Consider the following 27,861-nt stretch of genomic DNA (forward strand, 5'->3'; position numbering starts at 1 on the left):
GGAGGAACCCTGAAAGCATGGCCCCTGGATTCTCTATCAGCCCAGAACTAAAACAATTTCCGAGGCCAACTCTTCAGACAGGGATTGGACTGGACACTGTGGAATAAAGTGATACTCATGAGGAGTGTGCCTCTTAGCTCAAGTAGATACAAGACACTAAATGGGCAGCTTCTGTCAGGGGGTGAGATGGGAAGGCAGAGAGGGTCAGGAGCTGGTTGAATGGACATGTGGAAACGGGTGGAAAGGGGAGGAGTGTGCTGTCACAGCAAGGGAGAGCAATTATGGTCACATAACAATGAATGTATAAATTTTTGTATGGGAGAGTAACTTGAAATGTAAACTTCATTTAAACTTCAACAATAAAAATAAATAAAAAATAAAATAATGACGATGGGAGAGAAGGGCTGGACGCCACACTAATGACAGATCATCTTTTGGGTGAATTCAGCAAGATGAAAATGGTTCTTCATGTGTCATTATACTGCAGGGGGAAAGATTCTTATTTGTCCTATTACATATGAGGAACAAAAATAAAATTCATCTAACAACATATGAATGGATAAACAAAATGTCCTGTATCCATACAATGGAATATTATTCAGCCACAAAAAGGAATGAAGTTCTGATACATGTTACAAAATGGATGAACCTAGAAAACACGGTAAGTGAAAGAAGTCAGACACAAAAAGGAAAATATTATATGATTCCACTTATAGAAGATACCTAGAAGAAGCAAATTCCAAGAGACAGAAAGTAGATGAGAGGTTGCCAGGGGCTGGGGGGAATGGAGAATTGAGGAATTATTGCTATTTGATAACCCAATATAGAACCCATGGAGTATCTGTTTGAGGTGATGAAAATGTTGTGGAAATAGAGGGTGGTGATGGTTGTACAACATTGTGAATGTAATTAATGTCACTGAATTGTACACTTAAAAACGGTCAAAAACAGCAAAATTTTACATTCTTTATATTTTACTACAATAAATTTTTTTTTAAAGTCTGCCTGATTTTTGTGCTCTTTTTGAAGTAATAACTAACTCAAATAACTGCCACAAATGTTATATGAGGTAATATATATGAAAAGTGCTGTAAAAATCCCATGTAAATGTCAGCCAGGTTAGTAGTGCCCACCCCCTAGCTCCAGGCCAGCATTCTTGTCCCATTTTGACCTCTGTGAAGCCGGCCTCCAGGCAGGCCACTCATTCCACTGGGTAAGGGACCAGACAATCAGTGCACAAGTGGTCAGAGCAGGGGGCCCATCCAGCCCGGCACTTACTTTCTCAGCACGGCGATCTCATTCTCTATGCTGCTTTCTTTGCCCTTCAGCGCCTTCTTAGGGATGCACTTGACGGCAAAGAGTTTCCCAGTTGCCTTCTCTTCCGCTAAAACCACCTCAGAAAATGCCCCACTGTGAACAAAGAGGGAAAAAGAAAAGCAGCTTAAGAGTTCGGAGTTTTTTGGTTTCATGGCAGCACCTCCCAAGTTTCAGTAATAATAATGGGGGGCATAATAGCAAACATTGCAGCTACTTTTCATCCAGCATCACGCCTACCAAACTTCTTTATGCAAAGATATTACATGCATGCAAATATGCCCTTGTGCAAAGGGACACGTGGGTGTCTACACGAGTTTGACCACCTCCCTGGGCCACCCACCACCCCTGCTGGACAGCTTGGTAACAGTCACTTGGGAGCAAACCAAACACTCCTAGAAAATTTTCGCGCAGAGAAAGACTTATCCATCTGAAGGTGTTAGTGCCTCCACTGCTCCCCAGGTAGACTAGAAAGTAATACCAACATTTCAAGATTCCACACAGGCCCTTTCATTCAAAGAAATTTCAGTGCACTTTACAAACATTTAATTAATTCTCACAATAGGTAAGAATGTAATTACAGTGTGAGTTGGTGTAACACATGGTATTGACACAGGGTAATTAATTGGCAGGGGTATGCAAGTCTTCAATAAGCAGTATGTTTCTTTTTAAACCAACCAAACAAAAAACCCACACAGCACTGATGCCTGAGTGGGGAGACGTGCCAGCTTGAGAATATGGGTTTAACTCAGCAAGGGCAGAGCAGCAAACTGAACACTTAACCAGGGCACATGGGACTAGAGTCCTTTTCTCTGGCCTGAGAGGCGCCCTATGGTCAGCAAGCCCAGAGCCAGCTCTTCAGTGCTTGCCTCCTGACCGCACCTTGTCACCTCCTACTGGCCGGCAGGCACCTGGGTCCTGTGCTTTGGCTGGGAGCACAGCATCCCTGTTGTTATGGTGGTGGTGGTGATTAAGTGCCATCAAGTTGATTTTGACTCACAGCGACCCCATATGACACGAGCAGAACTGCCCCATAGGGTTTTCTAGGCTGTAATCTTTACGGGAGTAGATTGCCAGGTCTTTGTCCCACACAGCCACTGGGAGGGTTCAAACCACTCAGTGTGTTTGAACCACCAACCTTTCGGTTAGCAGCCAAGCGCTTAACTGTTGTGCCACCAGGGCTCCTTAGAATGTCCCTGAGGACTCTGCAACAAAACCCAGCTCCTCAATGGCCCACTCCAGACCCTCAGCAACTTGGGTTCTGTGCATATGGGCCAAGGGAAGCACCATGACCCACTGAATCATTGCCTGTCGCTAGACTTCTTGGAGTGCCTCTGATTTCCTCAGAGAGACCAAAAACATAGAGAAACTCAGTTTACAGGTGGTGATGTATGCTTATAATGTAGTGATCTCAAATCACATATGTGTGAAACATGTAATGATAATGTTAAGCTGTAAACAACCTAAGACAAAACAACTTCTCTGTCATAAACAATTTCTAATACTGTAATAAGCTACCTTGCTGTAGACAACTGCTTGGCTGTGATATGGTGTGGCATAGCCCTTAGCTGATCTAAATTAAGACACCCCTGATCATGAATCTATGGTGCAAGTTACCCTGATACAATGTAAGCTAGACAACCCCTAATAGACCCTCACCATACAAGACCAGAGAGACTAAACCACACAAAGATCCTAGGCTTTTGCTTTCCCAATGAGAGCAAGGCAGAACAACACTATCAGTCAAGTCTCTGACCGTCTCCAAAGACTCAGGCTTTTGCTGGTGGCTCTATAGGAGGTTCTGTCCTGCCGCCACCAATCTCGGACTCCAGCTACAAGGGACCTCCCCAGAGGACAAGCCATCGGCCAAGCCTTCCTCCCAAGATGACTCGTTAATGGTAAACACCTGAAGGCTAAAAATTTGGACTTTAATTATCAGACTAACTCTACCCTACCCTGATACTCTAGGTCTTGGGGCTTCACCTCTACGCTCTGCCCTGATTACCTTGCGATAAACTAAATGAGTTTATACATAACAAATCTGAGTGTTTCTCTGTTTATTTTAAAATAAAATCCCACAAGGCACAGGTGGCACACTAAACATGGCCTCTATAAAGAGCAGTGGAGTCCTGACATATGCTACAACATGGATGAATCTTGAAAACATTAGGCTGTGTGAAATAAGTCAGTCAAAAAAGGACAAATACAGTATGAGCTCACTTATATAAAATAGGCAAATATATACAAACCAAAGCTTATTAATGGTTACTAGGGGTGGGAGGGAGGGAGAAAGAGGAAATTATTGTTTAGGGGGCACTGAGGTTATATCAATGGTGGTGGAATAAATTGGAAAAGGACAGGGACAATGGTAGCAGAACATGAAGACTGTAATCAATGTCACTGAATTATACATGCAAAACTTGTTGAGTTGGCAAATGTTCTGTTATGTACATTTTTACCACAATTTAAAAATAACAGACTGCTACACAATTAGGGATTAGAGATGAACTCTTCCTGTGTCAAAAGCAAAGCACTGAGGTGCCAATGTCATTCCAATACCAGAGCCTGAGGGCTCATTTTCTTCAGTCAATATCAAAGAGATGCCTAAGAAAGGAGAGTATAATTTTCCCTCCCTTTCCTTCCCCGACAGTGACACACAATCTGTCACAGATCAAAGGAAGAAAAATATATATTTTTAAAATCCTTTCCAGAGAGAAGAATTCATTCCCACTTAGGACAATTAACTGTGAATCTTCAGGAGAATGTTCCTACTGGAACATTAACTCTTATGAGAGAAGCTCATCTCTCTTCAAGGTCTGTAACTAATTATACAAACCTGAGGGGCAAAAGATGGCAATTCTACAAACTAACTGAATGGAAAATGTCAGAATAAAGATTTTCTGCCCAAATCCACAAAATTATTGGTTGAGTAGGATTCTCCCCTCAGAATACCACATGCTTTCACAAAGAGTCTAAACCCAGAACTAGTATTTTACAATAGCAATGATGAAATATAAATAAATAATGCTCACAACAGAGCTATCACAGAGAGATATGTGGAATCAGACATTCCCGATGACACTTGACGTTAGGGATTGAATTGTGTCCCTCAAATCATATGTGTTCAAATCCTAATCCCTGTACTTGTAAATATGATCCTATTTGGAAATGGGAGTTTTCTTTTGTTATGTTAATGAGGCCATACCAGCGTAAGGCAGGTCCTAAACCTAACCACTTCCGAGTTATAAAAAGAGCAGAATAGACACAGAGACACACACAGTGGGGAGACAGACACCAAGGAATGCCAAGGAACATCAGCAGTCACCAGAAACTAGGAGAGAGGCTCAGAGAAGGAACTGACAAAGCCAAAACCTTGATTTGGACGTTTAACCTCCAGAACTGTGAGAAAATAAATTTCTGTTCTTTAAAACCACCCACTTGAGGTGTTTTTGTTACAGCAGCCCTAAGTAACTAAGACACTTGGATACTGCCAACTGCTTTCACCAAAGAAAACCACAATTTGCAACAACTTCAAAGAACAATCCTGAGCCTATGAACTTCCCTCTATCTCAGGGATAGACCAAGGTGGATTCCCCTCATGATGAGAGTTCTGAGATGGAAGAAGACCCTGAACAAGTAGATATGTGCTCCAAGGAGGGGAACAAGGATTATACTAGACAAAAATACATTAGAGGAAAGACCAGGTTTCTAGTGCCATGGGTGACTGTATACCAGATATTATACTCCTTCATTTGCAGTTTCACTATTTGTCACTTTGGTCCCTGATGTTGAGGACACTATGGTGTTTTCACGCTTCAGTCTGTTGGATTTATTAAGTCCTTTTTTCAGAAGGAGTAGAAGCCCTTTAACAGCAGTGGCCAAGCCACCAGGGCTTGGTCCTAGAACGGCTCTCAGACCTCTCCCTCTCTCACTCCACTTTGCATCCAACCAGGCTCCTCCCTCCTCAGAATCTGCATGGGTGATAACAGACTCTTGCCAACACAGAGGAGATGCTTTGATTAAAAGAGGCCTCAATAAAAACAAAAAGAAACTATAAGAACCCTTTAAGAACTATCTTGATATGGGATCAAATTGACAACAGCAACTTGAAAGACTGGATGGGAACCTTATGGGACAGTGACTTTATTTATATTAATGAGTTTATGTTAACAACTCAGAATGGAGGGTGAGAATGATTGCACAACTTGAAGACTGTAATCAATGTCACTAAATGGTGCATGTGGGGGAAAAAAAAAAAAAGAAGATGAAGAAGAACCTATAAGAAAAAAGAGCTTCCCTGGCTCCATGGATAATTCCCTCTGTGGAAAACAAGTTGTTTTCCGCATGAAATGACCCTTTGCCCGGTGAGAGAACAGTAAGTGGACCGAGAGGTCTCAATCACAGCCATTTCTGCTAGGCTGCTGCAGGAAGTTAACACCAATGTGAGACCAAGGGATTCTCTGCCTTTGTCCCTGACCGTGGAAGGGAGGGACTATGTGTGACCCCAGGTGAGAGCAGCAAAGTGGAGCACAGGCTTGCACCAGGCTTCCTGAGCTAAGCAGTCAGGGCCTTGACAAAACGAGCAAGACCACAAGGCACCTATGAAAGGGCCCAGGGCAGGCCCCAGATGGCCAAGGCCGCCCATGATTCCAGAGAACTCCATCAACAAACAGTTCCTGAGTACAGCCTCAAAGTCAAAGCTACAGTCGCATTCTCTCAGACTGGAAGTCCACTCGGTTCTACTCAATCAGTGGCTCTGTCTGGGGATGGATACACTGAAAATATTTGATAAATCTTTTTACTTATTACCTCTCTAAAGGAGAGAGAAATCACATGAATATTGTAGGGTACCAATTGATGTGTACCACCTGATATTTAAAAAGCAGTTTGACATATATTGGAGTCACTGGGTGGTGCAAATGTGTAATGACTTGGCGCTAACCAAAAGGCTGGAGATTCGAGTCCACCCGGAGGCACTTGGTGATCTACTTCCAATAAATCAGCCGTTGAAAACTCTAGGGAATACAGTTCTACTCTGACACACATGTGGTCGACATTGAGTCTGGGTCAACTCAATGGCAATCGGTTTGGCGTATATCAACTAATCCACTTCTTACAGCAACCCCAAGAAGAATGCAGAGAGGTGACTGTTTGTGTAATCACACTGAAAGTGCCCAGACTGTTCATTCTTGAAGTTCATGAGGTTCACTGTTCATACAGATGAGAAAACTGAGGCTCAGCTGCATAGGTGATATGGGTCAGAAAATAAAGCCTAGGTTTCCTAACCCCTCCAAGGCTGTTTTCAATGCTGGTCTGATATATACAGTGCTACCCACACAGCCTTGAACGTGAAGGCAATGGGGGTCAGACCCTGTGTGTGGGTGAGCTGCCATCACACCCTGAGTGTGCAAATCGACCTCACTTTATCATTAGCCTAGCAATGTGCGGTTACCTCCTCTCAGCTTTCCAAACGCAAAGGGCTCTCTCTGGTCTTCTTAGAAAGTTAAGATTAGCATAAATTGTTACTGCTCTTCCAATAAACAGAAATCATGTGAAGACGTTCCCCCATTCAAGAAAGCTAATTTAAAAAAAAAAAAAAAACCCTCATGAATGAATAGTTTGGGCACTTTCAATGTAATTACACAACAAAGTGATTTGTATATCTGTGTGTATGTGAGAGAGAGAGAAAGGGAAAGAAGGAGGTAGACAGGGCGGGAGGGGGGCCACCTGGCAGGAAGGAAGACAGCACGGAAAATTATCTGAGCACGTAAAACCTTCAGACAACTCAAGAAAATAAATTCCTAGGAGCAAAAGCAGGGACAAAGAGTAACAACAAAGTTTTTAAAAATACAAGGAGGTCAAAGCAGGTCACACTAAATCGACTGTGAAATACGAACATTGTACTGGAAGTCAAAAATGGATGGTAGCACGCTCCAGCCAGACAGAATTACACTTGGATCTTGAGAGAGGAGTCTGAATGGTGGCCGGCACTAGCCTGGCACCCACGCCCTGTTCTGCTCTCTGCCATCTGACCTCCCCCCAATCCCCACCTGCACCACGTGACTGGAACCAGGCTGGCTGGGCCCAGTGGTTTCTCAATGCTCATCCTATTGATATTCTGTGTAACCCTGACGTCCTTGACCTCCTCTCTCCTAAAATTCTCCTCATCTTGGTTTCCTCACACAGTTCACTTCTTCCACCTTTATGCCCATTTTCTCTCAGTCTCCACCTGCTCCTCCTCCCTTCAAATGTCAATGACCCCCAAGCTTACATTCCCAGCCCTCTCGTCTTCCTAGTCTATGTCCTCCCTCTGGGAAATCTCAGTTGTTCACCTATACCCTCATGGCTTCAACCTTCACGTATATCCTTATGGCCCCCTAACATTTCTCTATGTTAGTCTCTCTCATGTGTAAATCTCATCTTCCCAACCACCAATAGGCCTCTCTAGATGGACCCCCCGGCCAGCCTCTCATGCGTATCATAACCAAAGTAAAACACATTATCTTCATCCCAAAACTTCTCTCTTATATTCTTTCTCATTTCCTCCGATCCAGTAACCCAGCCTAGAAACCTGTCTATTTTACTCTTCTCTCTCTCTCTCTCATTTCCATCACTAAGTACATTCAAGTTTTCCACTGATAAAACTCAAATGCCCTTCTGTTCTTCCGTCCCTACACTGCTGCCGTGGTTCAAGTTCTCGCTATTTCTCCTCTGGACTATTTCTGTGACTCCCTCACCAGTCTAAAGGAGCTCTGCTGGCACCAACAGTTAAGTGCTTGGCTGCTAATTGAAAGGTTGGTGGTTCAAACCCACCCACCAGCTCCATGGGAGAAAGACCTGGTGATCTGCTTCCACAAAGATGTAACAATTACAGCCAAAACAATCTTATGAAACAGTTCTACTCTGTTACACGGGGTCATTATAAGTAGGAAACGACTTGCCTCCGCTGCCAGCAAGCTACCTGCTACTGGAATTAGTTTTCTGAAACAAAGAGGTGATTATGTTGTTACCCTACTTCAATCTTTGAGGTTTCATGTCTATAGGATAAAGTTTAAACTCCTTTGCGAATTATCAAAGGCATTCAAAGCCCGGCCCAACCTAGCCCCAACACTGCAGGTTCATCTCCCTCTACAGCCGTCTTTCCCCACCACACACACTTCACCTCAGCCCAATTGACATCAGTCAACTGGCAGTTTCCCAAAATGCCTATGCCTTTTCACGCCACTGGCCTTTGTCCAAGCTCTCCCCTTTCCTTGAATGTCATTCCTTTCTCTTTCATTTTGGCAAAATTCTACTCATTTTTTAAGGTCCCAGAGGTTGTGTGTTTCCCCCTCTGAAGACTTTCTCAATTGCCTACCACTCAGCCTGCGTAATTGGCTTAGACCTACCTTACCACACTGATACATTCATTGTGTTCCTTTATGTGCTTGCCTGTGTGAGAGGGGTTGAATGCCATTCTTCTTTGTGCCTCCACACCTAACAGTGTGTAATGGATTGAACTGTGTCTCCAAAAAAGATATGCTGAAATCCTGTCCCCTGGTACCTGTGAACATGACCTTGTTTGGGAAGAGTGTCTTTGAAGATGTCATCAGTTACGTTAACATGAGGTCTTATTGGAGTAGCGTGGACCCTAATCAAATCTGAGTGGTGTCCTTATAAAAGAGGAGAAGACACATAGAGAGACAGACACAGGAAGGGTGGCCATATGAAGGTGCATCTATAAGCAAGGAATCCTGATATAAGAAGCTGGGAGAGTCAAGAAAAAATCTTCTCTTAGAGACTTCAGAGCGAGCATGGCCCTGACTATAGGTTGATTAGGAATCTTAGCTTCAGAACTGTGAGACAATAATTTCTATTGTTATAAGCCACCCAGTTTGTGATATTTTGTTATGGCAGCTCTGGGAAACTAATAGTGCTTAGTACCAACTTGTGCCCAAGGCAGTTTTGATGATCAGCATTATTTGGGGCTCTTCTGATCCCCTAGCAAGCTTTCCATATTTCTCCTATGCTGTAGGTCTGCACTCAGAAGAAAGGCCTGGTGATCTATTTCCAAAAAATCAGCCATTGAAAACCCTATGGAGCACAGTTCTACTCTGACAACCTGGGGTCATCACGAGTCAGAGTCAATTCAATGGTAACTGGTTTAGTTTTTTTGAGATCTGCCAAAAAAGTGACATACTCTAATATCCTTCCATTCAATGTTGAGGAAAAATAGTACTGTCACTTTCTGCCTTCATGACGTATTCCTCTAAATTTCTATGCAAGCCCATGCAAAAACAACCTCAAAGATTTCTCTTGAAGCATAAAAATTCTTTGAGTCTTTCCTGATATATTTTATACCATGCACTTATGTCCCTGAATTCTTAAATAATATTCTACAGTTGAATAATCCTGAGATCACTGTTTGTCTTGACTGGCAAGAATATTAAATTTGTTAATTTATGATATATTTGTCCCCATAAATCTTCATACTGGTTAAATAAGTATATACCCCACGTAGGAAAGAGAGGAGGGCAGATTTTTATAGAGATGAAAGAACATCAGAAAATACATAATCATGGGAGAAATAAAAATTCCAGTGTTTTGAAAATTGCATTTCTTCAGGTTGTGACAAGATGTTTATCTGAATTATAAAGAAAACCACTGTCTTCTTAAAAGAACACAATGGGTTTCCAACTAAATCAAATCTCTGTGACAAATTACAGGAAAGGTCAAACAAAAAGTTATTCTTGAAATGCTAAATATTTTCTGTACCTGAAGATACGCTATAAAAATTACAGAAGTTGAATCCCTCCCCCTTTTCTTCCACATTTCAAAGAAAATCAAACCATCAGCTGGTGGCAGCTTACTCTAATTGTAAACCAGGCACCCAGGAGGAAATAATCTTTTGAGAACTGAATTTCCAAAACTAAAGAGAAATGTCACATTTTCTATACAAACTGAAGAATTTGGAACAACTACTTATGCCTCTGACTTCATAAATGATGGCTCTAAAAGAAGGCTGTTTTGTTTTGCTTTATCTAGTCAGTTTTAAGAAATAATTTCTGGGGTTATTATGGTCCACTAACCAGTTGCCACTGAGTTGATTCCGACTCATGGCAACTTCATGTGTGTCAAAGTACAATTGTGTTCCATAGGGTTTCCAATGGCTTTTTTTTTTTTTTTTTAAGTAAATCACCAGGTCTTCTGAGACACTTCTGCATGGACTTGAACTGCCAACCTTTCAGTTAGCAGCCAAGCATATTATCTGTTTGTATGCCTATGATTGACTTAACAGCTGCCCTGGAGTCAATTACAACTCATGCCAACCTCATGGCAACCCCATGTGTGTCAAAGTTGAACTGTGCTCCATAGGGTTTTCAATGGCTGACTTTTCAAAAGTAGATCACTAGGCCTTTCTTCTGAGGAGCTTCTGGGGGGACTTGAACTGCTAACCTTTCTGTCAGCAGCCAAGCACTTGAAGCGTTTGCACCAACCAGGTATGGTAGACATGTTATAAAGCCCATCCCAGAAGGTATACACCCAGCCCTCTATGAGTGAAATGATCAGAACTCCAACCGACCAATGGGAGGGCAAAGAAAAGAAGTGGGACTGAGTTCTAGTAATTCCTTTCCTTCCTGAGTTGCTGAAAAAGCAGAACAAAATCCACGTGCCTGAGGATACACTGGCTGAAAGCAGACATTTAAGTGCTTTGCAAATTTCAGATAGACATTTACCTTCCAGTTGTCAAAAAATTCATAGAGCCATTTAGGGCACGGTTAACTCCAGATCTGCAGCTGTATATTGGGATCAGAACTCAGAGCTAAGCCAAGCCCAGACATGTGCTGACTAACCTACCTACCCACTACCAATTACTGCTAAAAAAGCAAAACCAAGAATCTATGGATTCTGTTTTCCCAATTTCTAATAATCCCCATCCTAACACTGTCAAGAACAAATACCAGATAAGCCAGTTGCTGTCGAGTTGACTCTGACTCATGGCAACCCTAGGTGTGTCAGAGTAGAACTGTGTTCTATAGGGTTTTCAATGGCTAATTTTTCTGAAGTAGATGGCCAGGTCTTTCTTCTGAGGTACCTCTGGGTGGACTCCAACCTCCAACCTTTTGTTTGGTTAGAAGCTGAGTCTATTAGCCATTTGCACTACCCACTGGCTGAGAATCAAACCCAGGTCTCCCCCATGGAAGGCAAGAATTCTATTGCCGAACCACCGCTGCCGCCACTAAATATCATATCTTCTAAAAAGAGTAGGACACACGTTGACTGTTGAAAGTGCCCATAATTTAAAAATAAATTCTTTTTGCTTGCAAGAACTATTTAATCACAAAATGGACAAAAATTTAGCCTCCAAACAACATACTGTGACTTGCAAATTTTAGGTGTTTCATAAATGTTAGTGAAATTGAATTGGTGGAACCTCAAAAAGACTCTTCTGATTTTCAACAAGAATCAGGAATTCAAGGGCTGCCTTTTTGACTCATGACAGCGCATGAAACCAACCACTCAGTAAAATTATATCCATCCCAAATTAGACCAAGAAATAATCAGATAGTGCTAAAATGATCTGCCCTATTAACTTAGAGTCAGCTATTACTGGATCATTGCCTTCTCCTGCTTTTCAGTCATTCTGCATACAAATCAGACTGATTGTGTTATTAACTTTATTAACAGTATAGCCTCCAGCCTACTGCCTTACTGTACAGTGGAACTGGGCTAGCAGACATTACCCCCAGGCTTCATACAATAAATTAAAAAGTTCTTTCCTATTAAGCATACTATTTTCCCCAGTGTCAGGCCAGTACGATGTTAAGAGCTAGTGAAGAAAATGGCAAAAACCTAGACAGAAAAAAATGAAGTTGGTGATATTTGGCTTTAGAAAATCCCCAAAAAAAGACAAATGCCTTTTAGATCTATTGTTCCAGAGTGGAATCGATTCTTAAAATGGAAAAACCACCTGCAAACCCTAACAATAGTCGTACTGACCCCAGAGAATCCAACTGGATAATGACAGTAGTGCAATCAGATTCTCTCAATGGCTAAGCAAGAATCCAGGGACAAATAATGGCACTTTTTAAAGTTACATTAACTCTTTCTGGTAGCATCTTTAGTTAGAAATCTTCACAAATTCACACAGGTGTCCCTGGGTGGCACAAACAGTTAAGCACCTGACTACTAACAGAAAGGTTGGCAGTTTGAACTCACCCAAAGGCGCTCGAAAGAAAGTCCTGGCGATCTACTTCTGAAAGATCATAGCCATTGAAAACCTTATGGAGCACAGTTCTACTCTGCACACATGGGGTCACTATTGGTTGGAATCGACCCAACAGCAACTGGTTACTGGTTCTGGTTAATTCACACACCACATTTTGTAGTGTTAATTCAGCTTACTGACTGAAGGAAAACCATGCCCAATCTGAAACAATAACGCTCTGCCAAGCAAATGTAGCAAAAAGAGAAGTCTTGCTTTCACACACTTGAAGAACAAATACACATGCATGAAAACTGGTATCCAATTTAGATATAACATCTATTCATTAAACCGTGTCTTCTAAAACTCTCTACTTGGCAATTACATAGTAAGCCATATGTTAGTTTGTGTTGATGCTTGGGCTTAAAGTATTAAAATTCCATTTCTTAAAAAAATATCTATAACTGAAGCTCTTATTAATTTGGACCAGTGCCTCACCAACCCATTCAAATTAGAGACATATCCTTAACTTTAGTAAACTGATGATTAGGAACAGGGAGACTTACTCAAAATAGCAATTGTGTTCCACTGAAAAATTCCCATGTTCCTCTTTAACCAGTGAATTCCACAATGACAAACAACCTTCCATAATAGCTTAAGAACTATGATGAGACGTTCTTAAATATTCATACGATTTTTGCCCGGATCAATCCTCATTCTGAGTACATTCCTGCATCTAAAACCACTGGAGCAGGTTTGGGTTATAACAATGGGAAGGTTATCAGAACACTGGCACAGTCATTGCTTGTGACATCTTTGGTTCCTTAAGGATTTTCTGTGGCTCTCAATCTTTACTGTTAACAGCTTCACTGATCCAAATGCAGAGGACAAATAAACTCTAGATGAATGCATGCTGCCATAATTTAAAGAATATGCTTCATTTACATTTACATTTATTCATACTACAATTTTTTCCGCTTCCCTTTCCTGACAGGATCCCATACTTTATACCTGCACTTCTCGAGTTATCTGCTAAAGGTTGATATATGGAACCCAAGTGAGTCAGCCATTTTTTCTTAGCGCAACAACAGACAGCATTAATGGAAGCCTGTTTTTTTGAGGTGGTGACAGAATAGAAGATTCAGTTCTTTGGGAATTACAAAGTCTCATTGTAGCCACAGTTTAAAAGGCTAGTAACACTAAAAGACACATCATGTGTCCGTGTGGACCATATACACATTTGTTGCAAGGGTATATTTTACTCAGATGATAAAGGTAATGACTTGGATCATACTGGAGCTCCCAGCATCATATTTTTTTTGCAAATAATGCGCCCACACATATAATGCTCATAGGGGGCCTAGGAAAACAATGTGCAATGAGGTTGCAAAATTCGCAAAAAAATAAAAATAAGAAATACCGCTCGCATGTTATTTGCATAAAAATATGGTATATTCTACCTATTTCACCTTTCTTCATCAGTTATGCAGACCCCCTAGGTGGTACATCTCATTGCCGTCTTCACAGATCTCCTGTTTGACGAAGATCTGTCCCTACAGAGCTGGGCTCTTCTGAGAAGCCCTCCCCTCTCTCACTCATAACCCGCATGGTAGAGACGCTCATGTCCCCCTTCTGTGGCTGCTGTGAAGATCCAATGTCCTGCTAATGCTGAACCTAGCCTGCCTAGGCACTGGCAGACATCATCATCAAATGGTGGGCAAAATCATAATCCCGAAGCTGAGATGGGCCAGGATATTTACGATTAATCACAGCTGACTATCCATCAGATGGCCAATCTCACTCACTGGGATCCTCTGGAGGGCACCTGTTTTAATCACTCCTTTAAGCTTATTTAACTTTTGTTCAGAGAAGATGTAGCAACAGGTAATTTGAAAGTAAATTCCTCTAAGCTCCATGCCAGCCAAACTCACACATAAATATACTCTAATTAGTTTTTCAAGCTCCTTCATAAAAAAATATATATATACCAACATAGTCTTTATGAGTATAATAATTACTACATTAAAGGGACATTTTGCTGTCCCTCTGAATACAGAAAATAAGAGGCCTATCAATAAGCTGGTATAAAAAAAATCAATAAAAGTTTGAAATAATAAAACACTGGAAATATCTTAAATATGCATCCATAGGGGACAGGTTAAGTAAATTATGGTCTAAAAATACAATAGAGTACTATCCAGTCACTTAAAATAATTATGTAGATTTATATACTGATGTGGGATTATTCCCAAGATGTATTAAGTAAAAAAATAATAAAGGCACAGATCAATGTGTATATTATTCTCTCACTTGTATAAGACACACACACACACACACACACACACACACACACACGATCCCTGGAAAACTACATAACAAACAATTAACAGTGTTAGGGAGAGGGTCTGAGGGCATAAGAATGGGTTGTGGTTAAGGAGACTTACTTTTCACCTATTTGACTATGAACATATACTATTTTTTCCATTAAAAATCAATTAATAAAGTGGAGAAAATTTTGGAAAAAATGAGAACTATCAATGCAAAGTCTATCCAACAAACTAAAGTCTTGTACTAGATATTTTCCACCACCCATCTAACAGTTTGTCATACTGTGGTGGTTTGCATGTTGCTATGATGCTGGAAGCTATGCCACTGGTTCTTCAAATGGCAGCTGGGTCACCCATGGTGGACAGGTTTCAGTAGAGTTTCCAGACTAAAAAGACTAGGAAGAAAAGCCTATTGTTCTACTTCTGAAAATTAGCCAGTTAAGAACTTTAAAAATCAAAACAGAATATTGCCCAATATAGTGCTGGAAGATGAGATACCCAGGTTGGAAGGCATTCAACATACACAGTGGCTGCAACAATGGACTCAAGCATACCAATAATCATGAAGATGGCGCAGGATCAGGCAATGTTTTGTTCTGTTGTGCATGGGGTTCACCGTGAGTTGGAGTCAACTGAATGGCAGCTAACAATAGCACTAGATATTTTAGTTGGATTAACTGACTACCTATACCTCACTGATGAGCTGTCAATAACAATCCTATTATGTAGCCCAGTTTACCCTTTGGGTTGCATGGATAACTTATCTAAATAAGGTTGGTACGAACTGGTTATTCAGCCCTCTAAACTTGGTTCACAATTACCTCAGACATCTTCGCAGGTGAAGAAGTTCAAGAACTTTTTGAAGAAAAACTATTCTTCAAAGAGATCATTCATAAATAACACTAGGGAATTCATTCATGGAAAAGGGGGAATTTGAAATGGCCCCTGAAGGACAAGTATGTTTCAACAGACAAAAGTAAAAGGGAAGATAGAAGAAAGTTAAGAAAGGTAAGGCAACAAAAGTAGAACGTGTTCCCAGGCCAGTGGACCTGTCTGAATAAGGCAGATGGTATACATGTGAAGAGAGTGTAGGGAAGAGAGGAATGATTTACTGGGCAAAGCACAAGGCTAAAACTTTATATATAATATCTCGTTTGTACTCACAACAACACTATAGAATCCTGTAGTAGACAGAATGTTGTCATTAGGTGCCGTCTTAGTCATCTAGTGCCGCAATAACAGGAATACCACAAATGGATGGCTTTAACAAACAGAAGTTTATTCTCTCACAGCTTGAAGTATGTATTCAGGGCGCCAGCTCCAGGGGAAGGATTTCTCTCCCTGTCAGCTCTGGGAGAAGATCCCTGTCATCAATCTTCCCCTGGGTCTAGGAGTTTCTCAGCACAAGAATCCCCAGTCCAAAGGACACGCTCCACTCCCGGCTCTTCTTTCTTGGTGGTAGGAGGTCCCCTCTCCTTTCTGCTCTCTTCTCTCCTTCGTATCTCAAAAGAGATTGACTCAAAATACAACCTAACCCTGTAGATTGTGTCCTGCCCCATTAACATAAGTGTCTCTAATCCTGCCTCATTAACATCATAGAGGTTAGGATTTACAACACATAGGATAATTACATCAGATCACAAAATGGACAATCACAATGTTGAGAATCATGGCCTAGTCAATTTGACACACATTTTTGGGGGACACAATTCAATCCATTACAGATACTATCGAGTTGATTTCGACTCAAAGCAACCCCATGTGACAGAGTAAAACTGACCCATGGGGTTTTCTAGGCTGTAATCTTTACGGAAGCAGATCACCAGCTCTTTCTCCTGCAGAGACACTGGGTGGGTTAGAACCACCTAACCTTTCAGTTAACAGCTGAGTGCTTAACCATTGTGCCACCAGGACTCCTAGTAGGCAGAACAATAGCCCCCAAAGATGTCTATATCCTAATCCCCAGAAGAACCTGTAAATATGTTACCTTACTTGGCAAAAAGGATTCTGCAGATGTAATTAGCTTAAGGTCTTTGAAATGGGAGATTGTCCTGGATTATCCAGCTGGGTCCATTGTAATCACAAGGGTCCTATAAGGGGAAGTAGAACCCTTAACGAGATGGACTGACACAGTGGCTGCAACAATGGGCTCAAACATAGCAATGACTGTAAGGATCGCAAAGGACCGGGCAGTGGTTCGTTCTGTTGTACACTGGGTCGCTATTAGTGGGAACCAACTTGACAACACCTAACAACAACAACAACAGGAGGACTAGAGTCAGAGAAGGAGATGTGATGAAGAAGCAGAGGCCAGAATGATACCATTGCTGGAAGGGGGCCACGAGTCAAGGAATTCGGGCACCTCTTGAAATCTCACCAAGTCAAGGAACACAGTCTCCCCTAGAACCTCCAGAAGGAGCACAACCCTGCCAGCACCTTGATTTTAGGCCTATATGGCCCATTTTTGAACTTCTGACCAGAACCATAAGATAATAAGTGTGTTGCTTTAAGTAATTTGCTACAGCACCAATAGGAAACTAATACAAATCCTTATTATTATTATGTATCCCTAAATTACAGATGAAAAACTGTACTCATCAAGATTCAAGAACCTGTCAAAACTTCACAGCTGGAGATGCCAGGATTCAAGCCCAGGTTTGATGGGCTGATGGGATGCTTCTACTGGAAAGGTAGCTGGGGACCACACTGTGCACATTTTGACTATCAGATCGAAGAGTCCGCACTTAACACGCAGGCAGTAAGAAAGCATAAGGTTTTGAACAAACGAGTCAAATGAACAGAGCTGATGAACAACCTAGAATTCTCAGTCCAATCATATGCGTTTTAGGCAATTTTCTGTGTTCTTTTACATAATTTTGAACAGAAACAGGTACGTGTCCTCTATGTCAAACTGATACATCTTTGCCATGCACTAAATTCATTCATGGCAAACGTTTTCCCTGTTTATGCTACTGGCTGATATAAAAAAAATACCTTCTATATTTTCACCTTGAAAATGCTGTTCTCCTTCTTCATACTTTAGTAAGTGATTGCTTCGTAACTGGCTAAATCTCCCTACATGAACCAGATGAACTTTCCTGCACTCCTTTTGGTCACTGAACTTCACTTTGGATAGTTCCATAAACAAGGCTGTAGAAAGAACTTAATCAAAATGGAAGCTTCTATTCTGCACTTCCTTGTATATAGAGAGTTGGAGTACAGAAAACCAATTCCTTCCCACAGGAAGGCAACTTACTGTGCGAAGAATGAAGTTTTCCTAACCTAGATAATCATCATCACCATCATCAACATCGATACTATTGATTAAAAGCCTGCTATCAATTGATAAAACGAGCCCTGGTGGCGCAGTGGTTAAAGCAATCGACTACTAATCGGAAGGTCAGCAGTTCAAAACCACCACCAGCTCCGTGGGAGAAAGATGTGGCAGTCTGCTTCCATAGAGATTTACAGCATTGGAAACCCTATGGGGTAACTATGAATCAGAACTGACTCGACAGCAGTGGTTTGGATTAATTGATCACCATTTTCCAAGTCTACCAACAATCCTGTTGGTTAACATTATTATATCCACTTTACAGCGAAGAAAACTGAGGTTCAGAGAGGTTAAAAATTTGCTAATAAGGTAGTGAACTGAGATTCTAACCCTGATTTGATTCCAAAATCATGTTCTTTCAGTTTTAAACCATGCCACCTCTCTAGCAATAGTTAAGTAAGTAAGACAAGTTGGTGGAGTACAGAGGTCATTTTTTTTCCACTGTAATTTTTCAAAAAATACTGTCCAAATTCTCATCCATACTGTGTCAATGGCAGTCTGGGCTGTGATGGGTAAATTCACTGACATTTTCTTGAAGAGAGAACACTTAAATGGAGCCCTAACAACTTTAGCTTCCTTCTAAGTTTCTTACAGTATTTATCTACTTCAGTCCCAAGGTCTGAAGGTGGAAGGTTCTCTTCCCTCCTACTTCCATGAACCCATACCCTCTACTAATGAACAGTGTAGAAAAATCTTTAAGTTGGACCTTCTGTATGCATTCCAAAGCTACTCCTCAGTGTTTTAGAATTAGGCCCCCTCCTTATAGCCTTTATGTCTTAAAAGTCTACATGATACCTTTCATTCTTTTCAAAAGTATAAATACTCGGTAGACTCAAGAGTGGTCCTTTATGTTGCCCCTCCTGCTAATTCTGAACTGCCCACACATCTTATTATTTATTTCCTGATTCCTAGAGCCACTTTAATCTTCAAATGCAATTGACAGGTTCTCCCATTTCCTACAACATAATCAGATTAAGATTGTCCCAGCTGAAGGAAAAGTCCATTTCTCCATAGGCTTTATAGTCTTAGTGTAAAGCTTTATCCGCCATTCAATCATGCACATACAAACTATGAATCAATTTACTGTGAGGTGCTGATGACTGTATTATCTCTGGCCAAAGAAAAGAGTAAATCTGCCTTGTGGCTACCTACAGAAACAAGAGGTCATTCCCTGAGACCAGACCATTACATGCAAAATGAAGGCCAGAGCATGCAAGCATGGAAGTTCACTTGGCTTGTCTCACTTACTTGGCCATGGAAATTACTACCCATCACAGAGACAGTGGAAATGAACATAAGGGCTACTCCGCCCTCACCAAGGATAAGAACTGTGGCCTGAATGCTCTGAATCCCGAAAAGGCCTGCAGCCCCAGACCCAGGCCACACAGCTTCTCCCCAGCCAAGCACCCTTTCAATCAGAGCCTAGACACACAGTGTTAGCAGAGTAACACATCTGTTTTTCTCCCCATGCAAGGTTGTTGTTGTTAGCTGCTGTCGAGTCAGCCCCCAATTCACAGCAACCCCACGATCAAGAGAACAAAATGCTGCCTAGTCCTGTGCCATTGGACAACTGCAATCCACTGGGCTTCCATTACCTGATTTTCAGAAGTAGATCACAGGCCTTTCTTCCTAGTCCATCTTGGTCTGGAAATTCTGCCAAAACCCATTCAACATCATAGCAACACGTAAGCTTCCAATGACAGACAAGTGATGACTGCTCATGAGGTACTGGCCAGGAAGCAAACCCAGGTCTTCCACACGGAAGGCAAGAATTCTACCACTGAACCACCACTGCCCACACTGTGCAAGGCAAAATGAGCCAGGTTAGAAGCTCCGTGATTCTCTTTCCTTGACATTGCACTATTCACAGATGAGCTGCTCTGTGATTTATGAAAGCTAAAACAGGGCCTTCCCAGAGGCAATGAGATGCCTGGGCAGGGTAATTTACAGCATTCCAAAAGGTTTGCCTGACCAAAACATACTTCCCCAAACTGGCCTATTAAGGTACTTTATAGCCCCTCAAACCTGTTGCCGACAAGTCAATTCTGACTCATAGTGACCCTGTAGGACACTGCCCCATACAGTTTCTAAAGCTGTAATCTTTACGGGAGCAGACTGCCATATCTCTCTCCCACAGGGCAAGCAGCTGGTGGGATTAATCACCAACCTTTGCAGATTTGCAGCTGAGCACTTAACCACTATGCCACCAGGGCTCCTAGCCCATCAACAGAGCCACTTCTTTGGGTTAAGCTACATATCTACTGACATCCACACCAGAACCAAGTATATTTCCTGGAAGCGTGCCACCTGAAGCCATTAGCACCTGCTCAGCAGTAAGCCCTTAATGAAACTGGAAACTCTCATAGTTTAAAAATGAGTTAGCTCTGGCCTTGTGAAGATCAACTGAACTTTCAAAGAAACATGGCTACACACCGCTGTTGATTGCACCCGTAGCACTTCCACTTTGCATGGTTTCCTAGAGGTGCAGCAGGAGAGTGTCAAGATATCCCCTCGCCCTGCTGGTGCCTTGGTGAGCAGGTCACACATTATGAGACAGCAGGGGATAAACAGCTCAGGACATTACTCAACAAACGTGTACTGAGCACTATTATATTGAGCTATTGAGGTAAATGGAACAAGGTTTCTGCCCTATGGAGCTTACATGCCAGTGGGAAAAGAGGCTGATTAAACAAATATATGTCAGGTGCTGGTCAGAGCTATAAAGAAAAATAAACAAGGGTAAAAAATAATAATATGTACACATCCTCAAAAAGTTAAACATAGAATTACCATAACCAAAAAAAAAAAAACAAACTCACTGCCGTTCAGTAGATTCCAGCTCATAGTGACCTTATAGGGTAGAGCAGAACTACTCCATAGGGTTTTTAAGAAGCAGCTGGTGGATTCAAACTGCTGACCTTTTGATTAGTAGTCAAGCTCTTAACCACTGTGCCACTATATCCCAGCAATTCCACTCCTGGGTATATACACAGAAGAATTGAAAACAGGAACACAAGCAGATACTTGTACACCAATGTTCATAGCAGCATTATTCACAATAGCCAAAATGTGGAACCAATCCAAGTGTCTATCAACTGATGAACTGATAAAGAAAATGTGGGACATACATACAATGGAATATTATTTAGCCATAAAAAGGAATGAATTCTGATACATGGTACGATATGGATTAACCCTGAAAACATTATTCTAAGTAAAAGATGCCAGACACAAAAGGACAAATATATGATTCCACTTACATGAAATATCTAGAACAGACAAATCTATAGGCACATAAAATAGATTAGAGGTTACCAGGGCCTGGGGGAACAGAGGGGATAATGAGTTATTGCTTCATGGGTATGGAGCTTCTTTTTGAGGTGTTGAAAATGTTTTGGAAATAGATGGTGGTAATGGTTGCACAACGCTGTGAATGTAATTAATGCCGTAAATTGTACGGTTAAAATGGCAAATTTTATGTTACATATACTTTACTGCAATAATTTTTTTTTAAATAGTATGTACAATTATAGACAGGGGACCAGAGAAGGCCTTTTGCTGAGGATTAAGTGGAACAAGGAAGACAACCATAAGCAGATGTAGAAGAAGCATTTTCCAGGAGGCAAGACCAAAAATGCAAGGGCCTGAGGTGAGCCCTGGTGGCACAGTGGTTAAGAGCTATGGCAGCTGGAGGCAGCGTCAAGATGGCGGAGTAGTCAGGCACTTCCAGTGGTCCCTCTTACAACAAAGACCCAAAAAAAACAAGTGAATCGATATGACAATCTAGAAGCCCTGAACTTCAAAGGCAAAGTTAGGAATCAGACTGAGTGGCAGGGGGAGGGAAAGACAGTTAGGAAGCAGCGAGGAGTTGCCAGAAAGGACCTGGCAGGAGCTGGAGCCCTTCAGGCCGGATCAGCTCATGGTGCGCCGTGAGGCAAGCAGCGGCGCTCAGGAGGCATAGTCCACATCAGGAAAGACCCAGCGGCAGAGAGTCTACTTGGCCATCCAGAACAAGTGAGAAGCAGCCCTCAATCACTGAAAGTACTTGCATCTGGCCTACCACACAGATCAAAAACACCCTCCTATGGGAAAAACCTCTCTCCCTTTTACCGCCCCCCTGTCTGCTCTGCATTGGGTCCAGGATGGCTTCAGTGATTGCTGAGTCCCCTGGACCAGAAGTAGGACCCATCAGACACCCTGAGCCATTCTCCTGGGCTTGGAGAAAGAACAAATTAACAAAGAGGGGAAAAAATAATCTGCCAGCTCCCCTAAGTCAGGAACTCAGAGTAGGCACAGCTCCTTTGCCTAGGCAAAGGCATAAGCGGTCCACAGACTTTGAGTGCCTTTCCCCCTGCAGAGACTTCTGTGGGCCCATTTCAACAGCGTAGGCCCTCATTACCACAGTACAACAGGGTATATACCTGAAGTCTAACTTCAACTGTTTCAGCTGTGAAGTGGAAGGTAAGTGACATTTGACACTGCTCTGCCCATTTAGTGGGGTCTTCACCTACCCACATCAGGGGCCTGAGGACTGGTGGCTCCACCCATGTCACCTAGCCACCTGCGACAGGGGCCCAAGAATAAGTGGTGCCCCCCAGTCCTTATAGCCAAAAGCACTGGGTGCCCATAGTCAGGCTGCAAAACCCACCTGCCTATGCACTCTAGGGAACAGGAATATGCTTTCCCCCCAGACACTCGGGGGTAGCCATTGGCGCCCTTCCTTGCTCAGCGTGTGAGCCCCTGCTGCAGCCAGATGCTTGTGCCTACACCAATAACTCATGCCTGTCTAGGACTGTAAGTGAGCCTGCACCACACACTTAGTGGCCAACTACCTGGACACCTGAGCTGAATCTATACAGGAGGAGTGGGTGGACTCCTGGGCTCACATACTTACTGGCAGGTCTGGCCACCTGGTGGCAGGACTTTGGACCTTCAGGGGTGCCAGTGATCAGGCTAGCTCACACAAGCAGCCTATTTGGGCATATCAAAACAAAAAAAAACAAGAAGCTAGGACACAGTAAGCAAACATAAAATAAATAAATATAATAACTTATTGATGGTTCGGAGACAACAGTCACTATCAAATCACATAAACAGGCAGACAAAGATGGCTTCAGAAAGCTCCCAAAGTAAACAACCAAAAAATTTCCCAGAGGAAGATAATTTCTTGGAATTACTGGAGGCCGAATACAAAAGATTAATATACAGAATTCTTCAAGAGATCAGGAAGGACATTAGGCAAAACACAGACCAAGCAATAGAGGAACTTAAGAAGATTAGAGAAGCACATAATGACAAACTTAACAGGCTGCAAGAATCCACAGAGAGACAACAATCAGAAATGAAGAATATTAACAATAAAATTTCAGAATTAGACAACTCAATAGAAAGGCTTAAGAGCAGAATTGAGGCAACAGAAGTCAGAATTAGTGAGATTGAATATAAAGCACTTGACACCAACTTATTTGAAGAAAAATCAGATAAAAGAATTTTAAAAAATGAAGAAACCATAAGAATTACGTGGGACTCTATCAAGAAGAATTACCTATGAGTGATTGGAGTACCAGAGCGGGGGATGGGGATAATAGAAAATACAGAGATAATTCTTGAAAATTTCTTGGCAGGAAACTTCCCTGATATTGTGAAAGATGACAAGATATCTAACCAAGATGCTCATCGAACACCACACAAGGTAGATCCTAAAAGAAAGTCACCAAGACATATTATAATCAAACTTGTCAAAACCAAAGAGAGAATTTTAAGAGCAGCTAGGGATAAAAGAAAAGTCATCTACAAAGGAGAGTCAACAAGACTAAGCGCTGACTACTCAGCAGAAACCATGCAGGCAAGAAGGCAATGGGACGACACATACAAAGTCTTGAAGGAAAAAAACTGCCAGCCAACAATTATATATCCAGCAAAACTGTCTCTCAAATATGATGGCATCATTAGGGCATTTCCAGATAAACAGAAGTTTAGGGAATTTGCAAAAACCAAACCAAAATTACAAGAAATACTAAAGGGAGTTCTCCGGTTAGAAAATCAATAACATCAGATAACAATTCAAGACTAGGACACAGGACAGAGCACACAGATATCAACCTAGATAGGGAAGTCACAAAAATAAATCAAAGCTAAAACACTGAAAATAGGGAAACAGATGTCAATATGTGAAAGATGACAACATTAAAACAAAATGAGGGACTAAAAAATATAGACATCGATTTTTCATATGGAGAGGAAATCAAGGCGATATAAAGAAATAAATGACTGGTTTAAATGTAGAAAAATAGGGGTAAATATTAAGGTAACCAAAAAGGAAACTAACAATCCTACACATCAAAATAAACAAGAAAAATATAAAGACAGCAAATACAAAATCAACAGCAATGAAAAAGATGAAAAGAAAATACATCAAGAAAAATGACTCAGCACAGAAATTAAGTGGAACAAAGAAATTGTCAACAACACACAAAAAAAGACATCGAAATGACAGCACTAAACTCATACCTATCAATAATTATGCTGACTGTAAATGGACTAAATGCACCAATAAAGAGACAGAGAGTGGAAGAATGGAACAAGATTCATCTATATGCTGCCTACAAAAGATACACCTTAAACTTAAAGACACAAACAAACTAAAACTCAAAGGATGGAAAAAAAATATATCAAGCAAACAACACTCAAAAAAGAGCAGGAGTGGCACTATTAATCTCTGACAAAATAGACTTTAAAGTAAAATCCACCACAAAGGATAGGGAAGGACACTATATAATGATTAAAGGGTCAAGACCCCAGGAAGATATAACTATAATAAATATTTATGCGCCCAACGACAGGGCTCCAAAGTACATAAAACAAACTGTAACAGCACTGAAAAGACAGATAGACAGCTCCACAATAATAGTAGGAGACTTTAACACACCACTTTTGGGGAAGGACAGAACATCCAGAAAGAAGCTCAGTAAAGACATGAAAATATCTGATTGCCATAAGCAACCAACTTGCTCTCATAGACATATACAGAACACTCAACCCAACAGCAGCCAAGTATACTTTCTTTTCCAACATACATGGAACATTCTCCAGAACAGACCACACATTAGGCCATAAAGCAAGCTGTCATGCATTGAACTGTGTCCCCCCAAAATATCTGTCAACTTGGCTGGGTCATGATTCCCAGTATTATATAATTGTGTACCATTTTGTAATCTGATGTGATTTCCTTATGTGTTGTACATTCAATCACTATGATCTAATAAGACGGTTTAGCGGCAGTTATACTGATGAGGTATACAAGATTGGATAGCTTCTTAAGCCAATCTCTTTTGACATATAAAAGACAGAAGCGAGCAGAGACACATGGAAACCTCATACCACCAAGGAAACAGTGCCGGGAGCAGAGTGCGTGCTTTGGACTGAAGTTCCTGTGCAGAGAAGCTCCCAGACCAAGGGAAGATTGATCACACAGACCTTCCTTCAGAGCCGAAAGACAAAGCATTCCTCTAGAGCTGACGCCCTGAATTTGGACTTGTAGCCTACTAGACTGTGAGAGAATAAACTTCTCTTTGTTAAAGCCATCCACTTGCAGTATTTCTGTTAGAGCAGCACTAGATGACTAAGACACAAGCTTTAACAGAATCCAAAGCATCGAAATATTACAAAGCATCTTTTTTGATGATAAAGCCATAAAAGTAGAAACAAATAACAGAAAAAGCAAGGGAAAAAAAAAATCAGACACGTGGAAAATGAACAAAATCTTGCTCAAAAACTACTGGGTTATAGAAGAAAATTTAGGATGGAATAAAGAAATTCACAGAATCAAACAAGAATGAAAACACATCATACCACAACCTTTGGGACACAGCAAAAGCAGTGCTCACTGCTCATGGCCAACCAACCTGTGGTCAACTGCCCTAGCAGAAAGCTTCCTGCCCATGGGGTAACAAGTGTGTTCAGAATGGGCCTGCTCTGCACCAGGTTCTGGGTTCAGAGCTGGGGACCAGTGGCGAGTGAGGCAGACCTGGGCTCTGTCCTTACACAACTTACAGCCTACTAAGACAGACAGACAAGCAAACAGGCAAACACAATAGCATGTGCCAAGTGCCAGGAGGAGGCAGTCCTGGGGGTTATGGGGTCCTTAAATCTAGGTTTGGGAAAGATTTCTAGAACCAGCAAGATCTAAGCTAAGCTCATGGATAATATCACAAAGAATGGGAATACAACCAGAATGTTCCTTAGAATCGAGAACGGAAAGTCTTACTCTGGATGTGTCCTCAGGAAAGACCAATCACTAGAAAAGGACACCCTGTTTGGTAAAGTGGAGGGCCAATGAAAATGAGGGAAACCCTCCTTGAGATGGACTGACATAAGAGCCACAACAATGGACTCAAACACACCAACGACCATGAAGATGGTGCGGGACTGGGCAATATTTCCTTTTGTTGTACTTGAGGTTGCCATGAGTCGAAGCCAACTCGACAGCAACTAGCAACAACAACAAGCTGATCTCTAAAGGCTGAATTTACTAGACAAGGTGGAAAAAATGGTCAGGAGGGAGAAATGAGTTTTCCAGGTTAACACTTGGTGAGAAGAGAGAGAGGGAGAAAAGGGCAAATTGCAGAACTAGAAGCAACTTGGTCAGGCCAACGAGTAGGTGGGCCTGAGAGTCCAGACGGGGCTCTCAGGGAGTGGGGGAATGATGTCCCTGGCAAATGGCCACTAAAAATAACCCACAATCTCTGCCTCTGTTGGGCCCGGGGGTCACAAATGTAAATACTTCAAGGGCCTGGAAGGTGGTGTGAATGAGTGGAGGGCACCGCCTCAGATTTATAGCAGCATCTCTCAAAAAAATATTCTCTATCTCATATTAAATAAATAAGCATTCAGTATACAGGAAAAAAAAAAGCACTCACAGGTCAGATTATAGGAATAAATACATACATCCAAACAAAGAAAGGGCCAAAATCAAAACATTAACCCTACAACTCGAACAAGAAGAAAGAGAGCAGCAAAAGAAGCCCTCAGGTGCCAGAAGACAGAAAATAATAAGCATTAGAGCACAATTAAATGAAAACAGACAATAGAAAATCAATTGAAAGAGTTAACAAGACCAAAAGCTGGTTCTTCGAAAAGATCAACAAAATTAATAAACCATTGGCCAAACTGACAAAAGAAACACAGGAGAGGAAGCAAATGACCCATATAAATGAAATGGGTGATATCACAGCAGACCCAACTGAAATTAAAAGAATCATAACAGAATACCATGAAAAACTGTACTCTAACGAATTTGAAAACCTAGAGGAAATGGACAAATTTCTAGAAACTCACTACCTACCTAAACTAACAAAAACAGAGGTGGAACAACTAAATAAACCTGTAACAAAAGAAGAGATTGAAAAGGTTATTAAAAAACTGCCAACAAAAAAAAAGCCCTGGCTTGGATGGTTTCACTGGAGAATTCTACCAAACTTTCAGATAAGAGTTAACACCACTACTACTAAAGGTATTTCAGAGCACAGGAAAGGATGGAATACTCCCAAACTCATTCTATGAAGCCAGCATAACCCTCATACCAAACTCAGGCAGAGACACCACAAAAAAAGAAAATTACAGACCAATATCCATCATGATCATTGACGAAAAAATTCTCAACAAAATTCTAGCCAATAGAATTCAGCAACATATCAAAAAAA

At 41.5% G+C, this 27,861-nt stretch overlaps 1 protein-coding gene across 1 annotated transcript in view; it reads right to left on the reverse strand.

The window, feature by feature from the left end:
• CAMK1D (calcium/calmodulin dependent protein kinase ID) overlaps positions 1-27,861 on the reverse strand; it is a 550,843-nt gene that overhangs the window by 340,785 nt on the left and 182,197 nt on the right. The window contains exon 2 of the mRNA XM_004379682.2: positions 1,279-1,410. Within this exon, the coding sequence (XP_004379739.1) occupies positions 1,279-1,410 (132 nt within the window). The remainder of the gene's footprint in view (positions 1-1,278; positions 1,411-27,861) is intronic.

Source organism: Trichechus manatus, unplaced genomic scaffold, assembly GCF_000243295.1.
Source record: "Trichechus manatus latirostris isolate Lorelei unplaced genomic scaffold, TriManLat1.0 scaffold00067, whole genome shotgun sequence".
NCBI lineage: Eukaryota > Metazoa > Chordata > Mammalia > Sirenia > Trichechidae > Trichechus > Trichechus manatus.